Source organism: Cataglyphis hispanica, chromosome 24 (assembly GCF_021464435.1).
Source record: "Cataglyphis hispanica isolate Lineage 1 chromosome 24, ULB_Chis1_1.0, whole genome shotgun sequence".
NCBI classification, from domain to species: Eukaryota; Metazoa; Arthropoda; class Insecta; order Hymenoptera; family Formicidae; genus Cataglyphis; species Cataglyphis hispanica.
The window spans coordinates 1409187-1426267 of NC_065977.1; the positions used below are offsets into that span (position 1 = coordinate 1409187).

Sequence of the window (17081 nt, forward strand, 5' to 3'; positions counted from 1 at the left end):
TGAAGATTACGCGTGCGCATGCAAAGAGGAGAGTGGAGAATTTAAAATTAACTGAACTCAGTAGCATCAACATACGCAGCTATGCAGTTAATTGATCAAGTTAATTAGCTGAATTAATCTGACATATGTGAGATCTATTTGAAATGTGTACCCGAATGTAAATATTCATACATTGAATTTTACTGTCTACACATTCGATTCGCGTTAGCCAGATGCATTTGTATCGAAACGTTATTTATTATGCAGTCCTTTAATCTCACTTTAGAACTTTCTTTATTAATAATAAATTAATTTTTTTATATTTTTTGTATATTACATATTATAAAGAAAATAAAAACATATTATTTATATTATGATACGCGTTATTAATAATTGTGTATCATTCAAGGAAGGAAAGAAGATGTTGCTGTGTCTGTGTGATATAGGATAATTAAAATGCTTAATTTAACTTGAAGAAATTCTCATTTCTCTCTCCTAGTTACGTCCCTGCATTCGTGTCATTGTTTATCCGGGGCAATTTTTCGCATTGGCGAATTCGGCTCTTTCTCGCCGCCACATCAGGCGCGATGAAGCTTTTCCATCCGGGAAACGGAAAAGCTTCCAGAGGAAAAAACGGTGAAGGATTTTTCATATCGTGGTTTAACGAAAAACGCCACGATTTTACGCTCATTCCGTGCTTTTTGCTGGCACTTGCTGGCAATTTGCCTTTTTTATAGAGTTTTTCAGTTCGTTTATTATCGCTCTGTTTTTGTTTGCACAACAACAAGAATTAGTTAAATAATTAATTTATGCATACGATACTTTAAAGAGCAAGTCTCTTCTTATAATAATTCGATAAGCAGTTTTATGTGTGCGTGTATGCTTAAGCCAAAATATCAATATCCTAGGAACTTATGACGTGTTATTCTTTTCTTTCCCGATTATATTTTAATTCCAACGAGGTGATAAATTTATTACAACACATACACATAGAGCTTATTCACCATTTACTTTGACATTTTCAAATTGCACATTGGACATCATTAAATCCGAACAAAAATGATGAGGCATTCAAATTCATTAATAATGATATGTAAAAAGTAAGAGAAAAATATTCATTTAAACTGTTTTCAGACTGTGGAAAGTAACATTTTTAAATTTTATAAATTTTATATTTCTGACAAATGAATAATACTTATATCTTGTACTGATCGTGAGATTCAGGACTCAAGATATGATACCTCCTTAGGAATCTGGTTCTCGCTTTATCACCGAATGCATCTGCATCGAATGCACAATCTCTAGTGAACGTGAATGAAATTTGTCGCTAACGAAACGTGGATCCGACTTCGTACGCGCATACACGAAATAATATCAAAGACGGATTCTCGTCTCTCTGGCGCTGCTGGCGTCGACAACTCTCTCACTTGCATTTCGTTTTAAATAGTCTCAAAAAACAAATTCAAGGCACTGTATGTACTGTACGCATCTCATTCGCTTTTCATCTCGACGTTGACGACGACGTGCTGGATTAGGCGCGATTTTATTCATTCCGCTCTTCAACTGCACGCTGATGAAACCGGGCAGGATTTCGCGAGCGAGTTGGAGAACGAAGCGCTCGACAGGAAGCGATGTTCGTCAACAAGCGTTTGTCAGGAAGCAATAAATATCACCGCTCGTAAATATTACGGTTAACAACAATAAATCCCGCGTTACTTTAAAATTTTCCGCGAGATGAGTCTCGAAGGATAGTGAACGAACGCGTCCTCGTCATACGACTGTTAATCTTACGTAGCCTAGCACATTTGAAAATTTATATGTGCAATGTATTAATATGAATCAAATTATTTAAACACACTTAAAGAAATAATTACAAAATATAAAATAATTGGTTAGAAATAATTCTTAAAAATAAAAAATAAAATATTTAATTTAATAAATTTTTTAAGTACTTTGGGTATGCATTTAGTTAAAATTATGTTTGTAGAAATTGCACAAACGGATAAAAATATTTTTATAGCTGTATGTGTTATTGAGTTTTTTAAATATAGTTATCTGCCACAATCTGTACCAGTTTTTTTTTCGATAGACAAGAAATTAGGAGAAATGCAGATAATCTAACTAGGTCACCGGTGCCGAGTGTATATCAGTGACCTTTGGAGCTGAACTGCTGTTATAGACCTTGTCCAGTTTAGAAACTTTATTGAACAAAGGAAAAACACAATATAATATAAAGTTTAATATTATCAAGGGAACACGCACACATACGCATACATGCGCGTGTGAAAATTTAAAGGGAGCATATCGCACGGTCGAGAAACTAGAATGGGTAGACTACGAAAATACAATATAATACGAAGTATTACCTAGTTCGAGATAGCTCAAGTTTCAACAATATGTTTTGAAATTTTGAAACAAAGATTCCTGACAAACGATGATGTACATTAAATATTCTTATATAACATTACGCTACATGTTTTTACATTTCTGTGTGGTTTAAATATTTTTTTACGTTAAAATTAAAATGTTTTATTCATAAAACGAGATGTTTGATCTTTAAAATAAAATAAATATTTTTTCTTATATTTAGTTATAGTTCGTATTTAATTATAGTGCATACTGACAATGAGTTTTTTATTCATAACAATGTTTTTTTTTATCTGTTATTTTTTATTTGAGTTATTTTACATATACATGAATAATGTATATATGTATATGTTTGATAGTATCACGAACGATTATAGATATATCATTCTGTCGCCATTTGTTTCCACGCTATGTTTAATATAATGTAATAATCTGTCAAAGCATTATAAGCACCTTGCTCTTTAGACTCGTTCATCACTATCGAAATCTTTTTTTATTCGATCGAGATACGTCAACTGGGTCAAGGCAAATAAATGAATTATCGAATATGTCCTTTCGAGAATGGAATTTATCCTCGACCCTGTTTGTCCATCGCATACAGAATAATCATCACGATGCACGATGCATGACATTTTTTTAATCAAAAACGAGAAAGGAGATGTCATTATTATTTTATATTTATTGATATTTTAATTACTCCAAGAGAATTCTACAGCAAAAGAAAAAAATATCAATATTCTATTGATATTCTATTGATTATTCTGTTTAATGTAATATAAAATAGAATTAATCTAACTCTCTTATTTTTAATGATATTTCATTAAATGATGAAGAAATACACACAGGTTTTTATTAATATTAATATAAGCAATCAGAAGATTTAAAATTATTAAAAGATTCAAATATTTAAACTTTGTAATATCTTACATGAAACATGAATTTCTTTTCTTCATCTTATCTATATCTTACCTATATTTTAAATACTTATGCAAAATTTTACATAATATTTCTCTGTATAATAATAATAATATAATAATAATATATTTAATAATAATTTGAACGCGCGATATATATCACATATAACTAATAAGCAATATTTGAAGAAGCAAAATTCTTTTTTTTCCCTCTTTCTCTCTCTCTCTCTCTCTCTCTCCCTCTCTTTGTATTTATCAAAAAATATTTTTCAGTATTTATTATTAAAAAACGTTGATAAAAACATTGTATTTCGTTATTAATCGCGTTCAATGAAATAATCATGTATCACATATCGCCTCGAAAAACTTTGCTGTCAACGTCTCACACAACTTTCTCGTCAGGCTTGGTTTACGCAGCTTGGGAGATTCGCATAAATCTCGCATAAGGTTCGAAAGTAAAACTAACTTATTAATGAACGCACGCGTTTAATGTACGGCGCGTAAACTGGGTAAACAACCGGGGTTTCCACTTACATAGTTTTCCGTAGAAAAGCGAGCTCTTCTCTCTCCTTGCTCGCCAACTCCCGTGAGATGCACTCCCCGTACGTGACGACGTTTCCTTGCATAATGAAGCTATATCGTTCGTGTCCCGCTCTCATGGCTCTTGAGATCGAACGAGCAGGTCTCCGCCATGCTTCCGGATCCTTCTCCATTCAGTCCTTCGTGTTGGATACATCGAGAAATGAGATCTAATTCGATAGTGCATTTAATTTAACTCTTAATAGGAGTTTAAACGCTTTAGAGATAGAGACTTTGTTGAGAAAGAGTTTGATGGAAAATTTCTCTCGAGAACATCGACGAATTCGTTTTCGCGACGGAAAGCGTCTCTCGATTAATTCGCAGAAGATGACTTTGGTAGATTAATCGCCTCGTTAATCCCATGCTACCGTCCCCCCGGGCGATGCACAGCGATGCCCGTATAATCCACGTTGCGCAGCTTCTCTCTCGTTGTCTTATTGTCGGAATAACGTAATATCGCCGACTACACGTCGGCGAGATCGTCTCGACGACGAAGCGCGAGTTAAGACGCTCTCCATTCGACTTAACGACATTCTCGTGGCAGATTAGGTCGAGTGAGACCTAAGTAATCCGGGTGCGGAGCGACGAGGTACGACATACCGGTACAGGATTAACCGGGAGCTCCGGCGAACCTGGAGCTGCGCGGATTTTAACGTCGAAATTTTCGCGAGTCCGCGTCATTTACGCGCGATTTAAAGGTAGTATTAACTACTTTGCGCTTTAAACATAATGTCAGACAGTGGTGTGTAAAGTGTGTTTAAGCGCACTAGCTGTAAACTAATGCGAACTGATTTTAGATGTAGAACTAACGGCTGCACCAAATCCTGCATTAATTATTATACAAGGAGAATAAAAAGAATAGCTCTATATTCAAATTAATAAGTTAGTAATTGATCGAAAAAGAAAACTTGTGTTTTACATCTATTGTGTAAAAAAAATTATATTTTAATAATTAAAAACTAATCGATTGAAGAACCAACTGTTTTAATTTTTGACATTTGCTTCAATCAGAAATCGTTAATTTTTAATATTTTCAACACTTTTTTCTTCTAAAAATAAAAGCAAAATTCAGTTGTTTTAATATATATTTTTCTAAAATATCAGCACCAAATAAATCATACACGGAAAATAAAAACAAAGACGTTCAAAAGTGATTATGAAAACATAAATATTTTCAAATTATATAATTATTAAATTTTTCATATAAATAAAACGGATTATTAAATTTTATATAAATAAAACGGATTACTTATTTTGAACATATATAATTAATATAAATAATATATATATGTGCGATTTTACAATTATCTTTGTATATCGTACCCTTGCAGTTTAATTTGTCTGCTTTTAACAGGAATCCGACAGTCTGGCAGTGTTCTCCGAGTTGTTGAGATACACGAGCGTGCGTGAACTAAGCCTGTGCAACGCACGCTTGCATTTAGCGGTGCATGAGGGTCCTTTGGCGAGATTAGGACGTCGGGACGATGCCGGCGCCGAGCTTCTCCGAGCCGCACCACCTCCGGCTTGTCCTGCGATCGTTTTCCTCAGACTAGCGGGATTCCAGGTGAGCGAGGCTGTTTTCTTTCTCAAGTACTGTACCAAAAGTGATAGTCGGAATATTCAAAAGTAAAATTGTCATTGAAATTTTGTAAAGTTCTTCTTCGAATATGGAGGCTGAAGACCGGTGATATTTTTTTATTTTTCTAATTAATTAAAGTATTGATTGAAAAAATCAAAAATTAATTTTCTTATCTTGAAGCTTCTATTTCAAATGCTTATAACATTATAAATATATTACTATGTGAGAAGATTACGATTTACATTGCAAAGTTAGGAGACTTGTGTGACTCCGAACTATCTTATATGTATGTATAATATTATTCGAAATGGAGTATGTAAAATAATTAGAAGGGAAGCCATTAAATGGTCTAACTTGCTTACAAACTCGCTTACGAATCTCTAGTTCCAGAATATAACAACTCTGACGGTTAATCACATATGCAATCCTATTATACTGGACTAACATACGAAGCTTGCTTATTCACTGATGCGGTTACATGTCTTCAAGTGCGCTACATGCGAATATCCGTATCGTTACGAGAAGATAACACACGTAGTTTGACGGTATCAGACGGTAGACGCAGATGTACCTGTCCGTCTCTCTGCCCGAGCTCCCCCTTGAATGTATATAAGGCTGTGTATACCTATCGTGTTACCGAGATCTCGCAGAATCCATTAGATATACTCGCGATCCAGGGCAGAGAACAGTTCGTGATCCGGGTTCCTGTCCCACGGAGATGATCCGTTCCCGTTGGAAAAATGAATCTCCGCTACGGTTCATGAAACACATCACGAAGAAAATCGGTCAGGCCACCGAAATACCGAATATTGTGTTCCCTCGTCTAATATCGTCCTCCTCTCCCTAATAATTTTGTGACCCTAGTCAGGAAATTGTGAACGTGCTGGACCATCTCTCGTAACATCCCGGATATTATACCCTCGTCTAATATCGTTGCCCAGGGATTCTGCTCAAGAAGCTTCGATCCAAGCATCTCTGTCCAGGAATTTATCTAAGAAATTTTTTATGAGATTGAAAAATGCGTCAGTTTTGTGTCATAGTGCAGCGATCGGCAAACGCATGTCTTTTCAAGGAATAATACACGTATGACACGCAAATAAAACCTAGAAACGATCATTTTTTTTATGCTAGATATGCTTGAATATGACGTATATAATTTTAGCTATTTATTTCGATAAAAAAATGTATCTTTATCTGTACATTTACAAAAACAATAGATGAATATTAGAGTAACCACCTCATTTCACGTTCGAAATGTCAATTCCATGCTCGGAATGTTTGCCATATCTCTCTCTCGCTCTCCTTTCTTCATCTATGTAACTCATATATTTTCTATTACATGCGCAATTACAGTCGGCTGTACGACGGCGATAAATAAAGGACGGCCCGAACCCTCTCGACATTCGTCTTCGTTGTCTCCGCGACTCCCGATTCTGCTTTCCTTCCTCTGTACAGGGTGACTTTAAAATGAAACGCCAAACTCGCTGGGCGCGTTCTTCATTTTTATGAATTTACAATGCAGTTTTTTCTTAACAAAAATGTCTTTGCTCACTAGTTTTTAATTTACATTAAATATCTTTATTAATTAACTCTCTTCTTGAAGAGTTTGATGCAACAATTTCATCTAACCCACTTTTATTAAAAGCTTGAGAAGATTAAACTAATTTAAATTCTCTCTCTCGTGACTTTAAGATTGATTTTCTCAAGTTTTTTAACTTCAAAAACAGAAAAAAAATGTATAGTTTTGCTAAAAAATTTTTAATTTAAAAACTTTTATAAAAATAAAATATTATTTAAGAAATAAATTTTTACTATAAAACGAACACCCTTTCAAGTTTATTGAGTTTATTTTCAATCATTTTTTATTTAAAAACTAAGAAAATCAATCAAAAATATTTAGAAAACTCATATGGAGAGAAAAAATTTTTTGCCAGATCTGAGGGACACCCTATACGCCTCTCAAGCTGAAAGCGAGGGAAACAAATTGCTCCCGATAAGGTTTACCGAGAAAATTATTTCTGATTGCAGGTGACAGTGAACGATCGTTTGGCGTTGCGCGGACCGTTGTTGCTACCGTTCCTGGCGGGTTTCACATCGCTGAGCGAGCTCGATCTGTCGCTGGACAAGTCGACGATCGGCGGTAGCAGCGGCTCGTTGCTCTTCATCGACGACAAGATACTGCAGCAATTCTTCTGTTGTCTGGCGGCGCATTTTCGCAGTCTACAATCGCTCCGGATCAACTTTTGGCGGATCACTCTGGAGGACAGCGACCGCACGATGCGGCAGATCGCCAAGTATCTCAAGTTGTGCGGCCTGAGCTTCCTAAGGGCGAACGGCCTGATTGTCACTGACAGCGCCAAGCGGGTGCAAATGGAGCACGTGTTCGTGCAGACGATCCTCACGCATTTGCAATGCCTCACTTGGTTGTGCCTGGACGGCGTTGAGCTTACCGAGGCGCAAGCCACCAGTATCGGCAAGTGCGTGCGCGATCGTTATCCCGGCACCGCCTTGGAAATCAGTGCCAAAGACGTGCACATGAAATCGGTCAAGGCTCTGGTGACCGCGGCCGAGGAAGGTGGCAGAACGGAAGTAGTTTATACCGGCGGCCCCAGTTGCCGCCTGAAGATCACGAAGATGCAGAAGGGCGGTCGGGGTAAAAAAAAATGAGGTGGTCGCAAATTATAATTTTGGAGAAAGTTACCTTGGAATAATTTGCCGCGAGGCAAGGGAAAAAAAAAACGAAGAATCAATCGAACGAAATGATTTGATCTCTTCGCGAATGAGATTAGATTGTGATTAAAAGAATCCAGACAGAGAAGGAATTAGAGAACAAGAAGAAGGAATAAAGTCGACAGATCGTACTCCGAGGAAGATGTAGAGAATCAAACGAAAAATTAAAGAGAGATATAATATAGATGTAACACAGATTTTCTAGAAAAGACAAATATATCGAGCGAGAATCAACGTCGATTTCAGTCGTGTGACGCACGGTGAAGGAGAGAATGAAAATGCAAGGGGATATAAAAGAGGAAATGCGGGTTAACTTTGTGGATTTTTATCTTACTGTGATTTCATTTCCTGCGCGTGCGTTTCGGGACGCGTTAATCTATAATGTAGACTTTATAGATTGTAGCGATTATTAGCTCTCAAAGATGATTCATTGCGACAACGAAAAGTATTTTCGCTCATCTAACGTTTTCATGAAACTAATAGTATCAAAAAAGCACAAACAAAAATATTTGTTACGTAAAATGACTTTTTAACAAAATGAATATCATTGGCCGTCAATAAAATTGGATCACATGAGTAAAACTGTTGCCAAACGAAGAAGCAAGAGAGAAAAATCTGTTTGAAAGTAAATATTTCTTTTTTCTCTTTCGGCAAAAAGCAAAATTTAATATTAGCTTGTAAGTAGCATCGATATCGGAGTCGATATTAATAAATTAATAATAAAAAACATGATTGTTCTAAAAATAGTAGCTTGCAAGTAGCATCATTATCAGAATCGATATTAATAATTACATGTCTTATTTTTCCTTCCACATGTTTTCGTATTTTCTGCAATCTCTTATGCGAATAAAATCTTTGTTTTCAGGCGCACGAGAAATTATATTATTTTCAATTATATATTTCAAAATATTCGCTTTAATGAATAGGAGCAAAATCGCTTTTGCTTCATATTTTATTTATATAATCCATCATAGCTATCAGTGGATTTTTGTGGATAAATCTCATTATTATTGTTAGAAACCTAAAAAAATAGTTGATTGGGATTCCGTTGGATGAACGAAAGCTCGATGCCGTGTGTGTGAAAGAATCTTTTTAATATTTTTTAAAGAACGAGAGGAAACGGAAATAATTATCGCGAGACGAGAAGAATATTTAAGCGGGAAAACAAGAGGCTGTTGCAATTACATAAGTAACGTTTGTTGTTGTTAGATGGAGATGTAAGATATAATTCAGAGTAATATATTATTTAGCGATATAGATCACACGATCGTCACACGATATTATTAAATGTTACGACCGACTGTCATTTGTGATCGGCGAGGAGATTCGGTAGCTTTACCGAACCGGGTGGCGTATTGTTGAGGATTTGAAGAAATTTTATAGAATAAATTTTAAACGCGCGGTAAAATACACGAAACACACACGTACGTGCGTATTACGTATATATTACGCATTTTTCCGCGAAAGGCGTGAAAGCAAAGAAAGTCGAACATTCATAATTCTCTAACAATAAGATAAGGAGTACACATATAGGCAGAAGAGGCACCGATGCAGGCTATATATTGTTGTATAAAATAATTACTTATTGTAATTAAGATGACTGCCAAACGTAATATTTGAAGAGCCGCATTCTTCGCGTGCTGCATTTAGCGCTAATGATGTTAATGTATATCGTTATTCTAATAAAAAAAAATGATCGCTTCCAATGTCATTGTGAATAAGCGTCCGATCATCTTTAGCGCTAGATGTGAATTGCGAATGCTTTGGTACCGTTTATCAATGTCGCGCAAACATTTTAGAAAGTCGTTCCTACGATTGTGCTACGAATCCAATAAAGCGTATCTTACGTGAGCCGAGAACGAGTTACGCGCAACGTGATTTCGATTGATAGATGATCGATCGTGATCAACCGCACCAACGATAACTGCCATTCAACTGGAACCACTAATAAAAATAGAAGGAAGCAATCGGCAAAACGCGAAGGGAGTCTTTGTTGATTTTTGAGTTCCGCCTTATATAAAGCGCCGATCGAAAATCTGACATCAATCTTAATAAATGCGTATATAATATATACTGTAAAAAAATATTAAATGTCATAAAAATTTTTATTATAGAACGAGATATATATATATATATATATATATACTTGAGAAGCTATATAAAAATAATATACAAAAATATTTAAATAAATTTTAATTTTATTGGAGAGTTCGATTAATAATCTTTAAAAAATGTTTGATTTAATTAATTAATTAAATAATTTCAGTTTCAACGTCTTAACTTCTTTAAAAAAAATTTTATTGCATTTTTAAAACATTATATATCAAATGTCTTTTGTGATCAATCTTTAAATTGAATTTTGAAAAAAAAAAGAAACTATAATATTTGTCCGAAAATAATTCTATAATTAAATTAATTGATTCTAGAGGATCTCTTAGCTCCAATACATGTGAAAAAAAAAATTACAGCTGAAATATCAAAAATGCAAGACTGTTCATTGCTTTTTTGATTTATGATTTCGGATTTTGTCTGGCGCTTATACACGACAGTACTCGTTGAGAATTTTCTCTCCCTTTTCGTGATGTTTTTCTAGGACGTACAGCATCATCCTGCGTAATCCTTTATTATCCGAAACTAGATACGTAAATGCTCCCGCTCGAGCGTGTGTATGACGAATTTTGTCATTTTTGATAGTTTGCTATGTAAATACATAAGAATTTCTTCGCAATCATACTGCGCGCCACGAAAGAGATTACACCGCGCGATCTGTTAACATTTGTGAGCCCATTTTACGAGAAAATCAACACTCGGCAAGACTGAAGTTGATGGTCACATATATATATATATAATACACTTCATACACACGCGCGCACACAAGTGCATACACAAATATATATTAGTTACGTGGCCAAGCGATTAAAATCGCGGCAACTTGCGAGATAAGCGCCCAATATACTCGCACGTGCCAAGAATCAACTTGAATAATTTTATTATAAATATTTATGTATTTATATGTGTACACACATATCTTCTCGAAATAAATGTAATATGTGTTTGAGAACTTTGTATCACACAATAATTTTGCAATCCGCGATTCAAATGCTCGACACAAATCAATTCAAATGCGAAGCAAACTTGCATAAAGAGAATTGATACGATATTAAAACTATTAATTATGTTTTATATTGTCATAACTATCATTAAGACAAAAAGATTACACTCGATTTATTGTTAGTCAAAAGTACGAATACGATTATTACTAAAATTCAAAAGAAATAATATGCAAAAGATTTTGAAAAAAAAGATATTATGTTAATTAAAGCTAATAATATATTTATTAACAATATATATATATATATATATATATATATATATATATATATATGTTAATAAATTAAAGATGTAACCTTTTCATTTTTTATCATAAATTATAAAAAAATTCGTGCCCAAATGTTTGCAAAGCGCCGATAATAATCATTAATTGGCAGGCATCAGATGCAAGTTGTGAATCGCTAAGGGTTGAAGAGCCCATTGTAAGTATGTCTTTATTATATTTACATTCCATTTATAATAATCACACGCATCCGCGCATTCATAAATATACAATGAAGATATTGGAAAAATGTAACAAAGATCCGCAAAGCATGATGTATTCTTTCATGCGTCGTTATACAAATATTCGCTCTTATCATTACTTTGTTTATCTGGAAAAAGAAAATTAATCGTCGCATCTCATATTGCGATATGTAAACACGACTGTCTCTGCATGAAATCAATGGCGACCGAAATAATTTCATATTCTATTACTCATAACATAATAGTTAATAATTTGGCCTATATCATACTTGGAAGTATAATGTCTCGAATAATATCTATGTATATTAACATGATACATGTAGAATGTGTATAAATATCGCGCTATTCCTATCGATCTCTCTACCTCGTAGAAATGCGATGAAATTGTTATTGTTATTCTAAATGTTTCGAGCCGTCTATTATCTAATTGTGTGTGTAAAATTAAGAAGTTTAGAGAAAAACATTGCATTTAATTATACAATTTTTCAATCATTCATAGCTTCCTCAAAAATCTAAAAAAAATGTTGCGTCTTAAAAAAAAAAAAAGAATTGTAGAAATGAAAGATAGATATTTTCTAGAAGAGAAAGAACACACACATATGTTTTCCTTTGAATTCTTTGGATCTTGTCTTATATGCCTTTACAAGCTTCAATTTTTCATCTTTAGTCCAATAAATATTTCAATTGACTACTAACTGAATATATATATCGGTGTTTTTAATAATTATAATTATAATACAATTATAATTATAAATTATATACAAATAATATAAATTCATCTTCAGCAGTTGTATACTATATACAACACACAAATATTATTCAACAAATATTCCACATGCTAAGTTATACATTTATTATTCAACATATATTACTTTAACAAAGGAAGATAGTACTTAGCATGGACGGAAAATACAAATTGCAACCCTTTTTTTAAATCAATATATAAAATCATGAATAAATTGTGTAAAAGTACTTTTTTGCAGATATTCCATTATATATATATTATTTACTGTACGTATTTTCCACTGTTGTTTGCACAGATATGACTAGCTTTCTACAGCTGTCCTCAGATTGCTATGGCCATTTGCGTTTTTTTACAAGTTTATAATAATTTAATTATATATAAACAATAAATCAGTGGACAAATTATTTAAAATTCAGCATATTCTTCGTTCACATAGAGATCTCATAAAAAATATGCTTAGATGCACCTTAAAGTATCATTGCAAAAATAAAAAATCTAAGCAATGCTACTCTTACATTACAATAAAGCTAAATTAAATCTGGATCGAAAATGCTTAGTTAGACAAATAGTTACAAGTAAAAATTCGTACAAACAAAAAAATAAGCCTGCACTCTGATAATAATGAGGTATTTGTATAAAGTTAAATAGCAATATTTATTCAAAGATTTTGGAATAGAGATGTAACTGACTGATGTTTTTAATACCTAATGTGTCTGAATGAGAAATAGATTTGTTCTTTAATTGTACATGTTTGCATTTTAAAAATGATTAAGCTAGTAATTTGATTATATTGAATATTCTTTTAGGAATTGTTTTTCTATCAATATTATGTCAGCAGAGTTTCTCTATAAGGCATACACAATTCTCAAACGATCTGTAGTCCAAGACAAAATTGATTGCCGTTCAAAAGCGTACAATCATCGACTTTTGACGCGGCGAAGACAATTTGTGGCACCGTCGTATTTCTCGTCTCCTTACGACAAAGCCCGCAGATAAATACACTTCTGGTACATTTGTAAGAATATTTCACAACGCGCGTCGTGCTTTTCGTAGATCACATAGGAGCATAATCTAGCTGAACCGTAAGGTGTCTCACGCCCGCCGCTTGGAAAATCTTTTGGGTCGTCATCACGACAGATTTGGGATCCACTTCTCTAGCTACTTCCAATTTCAGGCATCCGACGTACACGTCCGAGCACAGTGTCCAGAAGTGTGGTTCTTGTACGCTATACACGCCAGGTATCTGCGTCACTTTGTTGTAACACTGCGGTAGAATGTGATCTAGAGCTACCGGCTGTCTCTGCATAAGTATCTCCCACGATTCTTTCATCAACGAAACTACACTTAACACTATCAATACTGCTATGAGCATAGAGCAGATCGGATCGGCAATCATCCAACCGAACATTTGCATCAGCACTGCCGACACAATCACGCCCACGGAGCCGAGCGTATCCGCAAGTATGTGCAGGAATACGCCCTTCATGATTTGCGAGTTTGTCCCACTGAATGACATTTCGACTTCGACATGATGATCAGAATTGTGATTCAGGAGAGAATAGTGATTGTCATGGGTATGACCATGATGTCCTTTTGTACCATGAGAATGACCATGGCTATGACCATGACTGTGTCCATGTCCATGGCCATGTCCATGCTGAAATGCATATATTCCTACTAAATTCACTATAAGTCCCAAGACAGAAACCATAAATAGTCTTTCATGTTTTATTTCCGGTGGTTCAATTGCCCTTTCTACCGCTTCTGACATAATGAACAGGGCTATGAATAAAAGGAGCAAGCCGTTTACAAAACCGCCTAAAACCTCGGCTCTAACATATCCATATGAATATCTCTCATTTGCTCTCCACCTTGTAATGACGGATGCCGCTAAACCAAACAATAAACCAGTGCAGTCAAAGAACATGTGAAAACTGTCCGAGATGAGGCCAAGACTGTTGGTCCATATTCCATATGCTAGTTCGACGAAAGCAAAGGACAAGTTGAGAATCAGAAACAGGAATAAATTCCGGGTATTTGGATCAGAAAAGATGAGACGTTTCCAACCCAACAGCTTCTCTTTCACTCTACTGCGGAAGTTGGAACGTGAATCACGTGGACTGTGTGAAAGGGGCAGCATTTTATAATTGCTCCGATGTCAATCCCGATGTTAATTTAAGCCAAAATCTCTCCTATAAGGAAAAAATTCAACATGTGAAAAAATGCAAAACAAAAATCAGAATAAGAGAATTTATTAACACTATTCTACTTCGAGAATTTTACATAATAATATATTCGAAATTTTTTTCAAGATACATAAGCAACAATTATTTTCAAAATAAAAGACACATGCATATGTTTTCATAGAATATTCCACTCTTTTTCTATTAAAGTAACTACTCAAAATTTATAGAACTTTTAAAGATAATTTTTCAGCGTAAAAATATATCCATTATTGAAATATTCGAAAACTCAGAAATATCTTTGTAAAGAAATCACAGATCAAGTATTAACTTAATATAATTCAAGTATTAAATTAATATAATTCATTACTACTATTATTTATCAAAACAGATAATTAATTGAATAAATCGTGAGTCACAACGTACAACACCTCCAGCTGTTGACAATACTATTAATTGGTCGCGTGTACGGCAAAAGTGGTGACACGTCTACGAGAATGGTAGGTAAACCATAACCTACAATTCACTTCTTTAGACTCACCTCTAACAGCGATAGACCATTCGAGCCTACGGTGAATTCAGCGACGTTCGGCGACGTTAACCACCGGTCGTTTGACACATGCCGGCTGTCAAAGACGCGGAAAAGCGGATCGCGTTCGAGATATACAAGGACGAAGACACATGCTTCGTTGTAGCCACTCCTGAGGACTGACACTGATGGTGATTGGTGAAAGGGAGAGGAGGGGTGGGAGAAGGGAAAGTGACGGATGACGAGTGACAGATGACAAATAAATCAATGCATCATGTGTTGGAATAAGTTCACGTGCGAAATAAAATTCGCGTTGCAATAATTTATCGAAATGGCATATAGTTGTGCCTTTTCGCGATTTTTTGTCGCGATTTCGATTAACGTAGTACAGCATATTCGACTAGGTGGAGCCATGGTCGTCATGATATTCGACATGGCGCTCGGCTAACTTCCGCTCTCTTTCTCATTCGATCATCGGCCATCATGGTAAGTTTTCACGTGTAAACTGTGCAATTTCGAGGAATATGTTTATCGTAATCCTAAGATAAATCCGTGAATATTACGTAAAAATGTAAAGATCTTTGTAAAATGGTAAATTTAAATTGAAAATTCGTTTTGGACGCGATTTCGTTAAAACGATTGAAGAATATAACCTGCTTGTAATCAAAGATCCATGTGCTGTACACAATATTAAATATATAATCATCTTATCTTGATTTAAAAAAAAAAATGAAGTGCAATAGTTTTTATACTGAAGAGAAATAAGGATTCTACATATTCTATATTGGTGGTTCACACAAATGCAATTAAAGAACAATTAATTTTATTAGAAATATAACCTGTCTTTAATATACTAGTACTCTCAGCAAAACGTATCCACCTGTATGTGTTAATGTTTCTATAAATTTCAAGCAATTCCGTTTTCTTTTTGTGTTATTTAATACGATATAAAATAATATATATTTAATTAATTAACATAAAATAATATGCAAATCAATTTTAGTATTTAAAATATAAAAAATATAAAAAAAAATATAATGTACTTTACAAAATAACTTTTCCTAAAATACAGCAAAGATGTTCTTTCATTGTTTTCAAATATTGAAGATATACATTTGTTCTAAATTGTATAATTCTTCATTCCTATGATGACTAAATATTTGCTAGATAACTATGACAGTAAAACACTGATTTAATGAGTCTGATTATTATCTTTGGAAGTAATCAAATTTTATTTTGTTATGCATATATCTTACGCATAATTTATTATTGCAGCCGCCCAAAAAGGATACAAAAGGTTCCTCCAAACAACCTCAGAAAACTCAGAAGAAGAAGGAGGGTGGATCTGGTGGAAAAGCTAAGAAGAAGGTTTGTTAATTTTGTATGGTATATAATTCTGCAACAAATTTTAAACAATTCATCTCATTTGATATGTACATATCAATTTTATTAATTCTGAAAGCAAAATCTGATTTAATGATTTGGATTAAAATTATGTATTTTTAATGTTTTATATTATAATGTTAGAATGACTTTAATATATTTCTCTTTTATATTTGCAGAAATGGTCCAAAGGAAAAGTACGTGACAAATTAAATAATCAAGTACTTTTTGATAAACCGACATATGAAAAATTATTAAAAGAAGTACCACAGTACAAATTGATTACACCTTCGATTGTTAGTGAGAGATTAAAGATTAGAGGATCTCTTGCCAGACGAGCTTTGATAGAGCTTCAGCAAAAGGGCTTGATCAAGCAAGTTGTGCAGCATCATGCACAACTTATCTATACACGTACTACTAAAGGAGATGATCCTGCAGTTTAATATGTATAAGTCAATTTAATAAAAAATTTAAGCTTATATAAAAATGCATCACTATTTTAATTCTTTAATCTTAT

The 17081-nt window shown here is 34.0% G+C and overlaps 3 protein-coding genes across 6 annotated transcripts in view; 2 read left to right on the plus strand and 1 right to left on the minus strand.

Moving 5' to 3' along the window:
- LOC126858240 (uncharacterized) overlaps positions 1-11209 on the plus strand; it is a 211081-nt gene extending 199872 nt beyond the window's left edge. For all 4 annotated transcript variants that reach the window (XM_050608403.1, XM_050608404.1, XM_050608402.1 and 1 more), the window contains 2 exons: positions 5194-5403; positions 7447-11209. In XM_050608403.1, the coding sequence (XP_050464360.1) occupies positions 5194-5403; positions 7447-8085 (849 nt within the window). In that variant the 3' untranslated portion in view covers positions 8086-11209. The remainder of the gene's footprint in view (positions 1-5193; positions 5404-7446) is intronic.
- Positions 11210-11661: 452 nt separating this feature from the next.
- Positions 11662-15384, minus strand: LOC126858162 (zinc transporter 7-A). Its single transcript, XM_050608251.1, has 2 exons — positions 15194-15384; positions 11662-14661 (listed from the first exon to the last, which is right to left on the minus strand). Exon 2 carries the CDS (start codon positions 14607-14609, stop codon positions 13524-13526), a length of 1086 nt encoding a protein of 361 aa, XP_050464208.1. The 5' UTR covers positions 14610-14661; positions 15194-15384; the 3' UTR covers positions 11662-13523.
- A 202-nt stretch (positions 15385-15586) lies between these two features.
- LOC126858163 (40S ribosomal protein S25) lies at positions 15587-17051 on the plus strand. Its single transcript, XM_050608252.1, has 3 exons — positions 15587-15667; positions 16457-16549; positions 16744-17051. Exons 1-3 carry the CDS (start codon positions 15665-15667, stop codon positions 17005-17007), a joined length of 360 nt encoding a protein of 119 aa, XP_050464209.1. The 5' UTR covers positions 15587-15664; the 3' UTR covers positions 17008-17051.
- The last annotated feature ends 30 nt before the right edge of the window (positions 17052-17081 follow it).

Coding starts and splice junctions, on each gene's coding strand:
- LOC126858162 (XM_050608251.1), bottom strand. CDS start 14,609: ATGCTGCCCCTTTCACACAGTCCACGTGATTCACGTTCCAACTTCCGC.
- LOC126858163 (XM_050608252.1), top strand. Junction 16,550..16,743: donor GTGGAAAAGCTAAGAAGAAG/GTTTGTTAATTT, acceptor TTATATTTGCAG/AAATGGTCCAAAGGAAAAGT.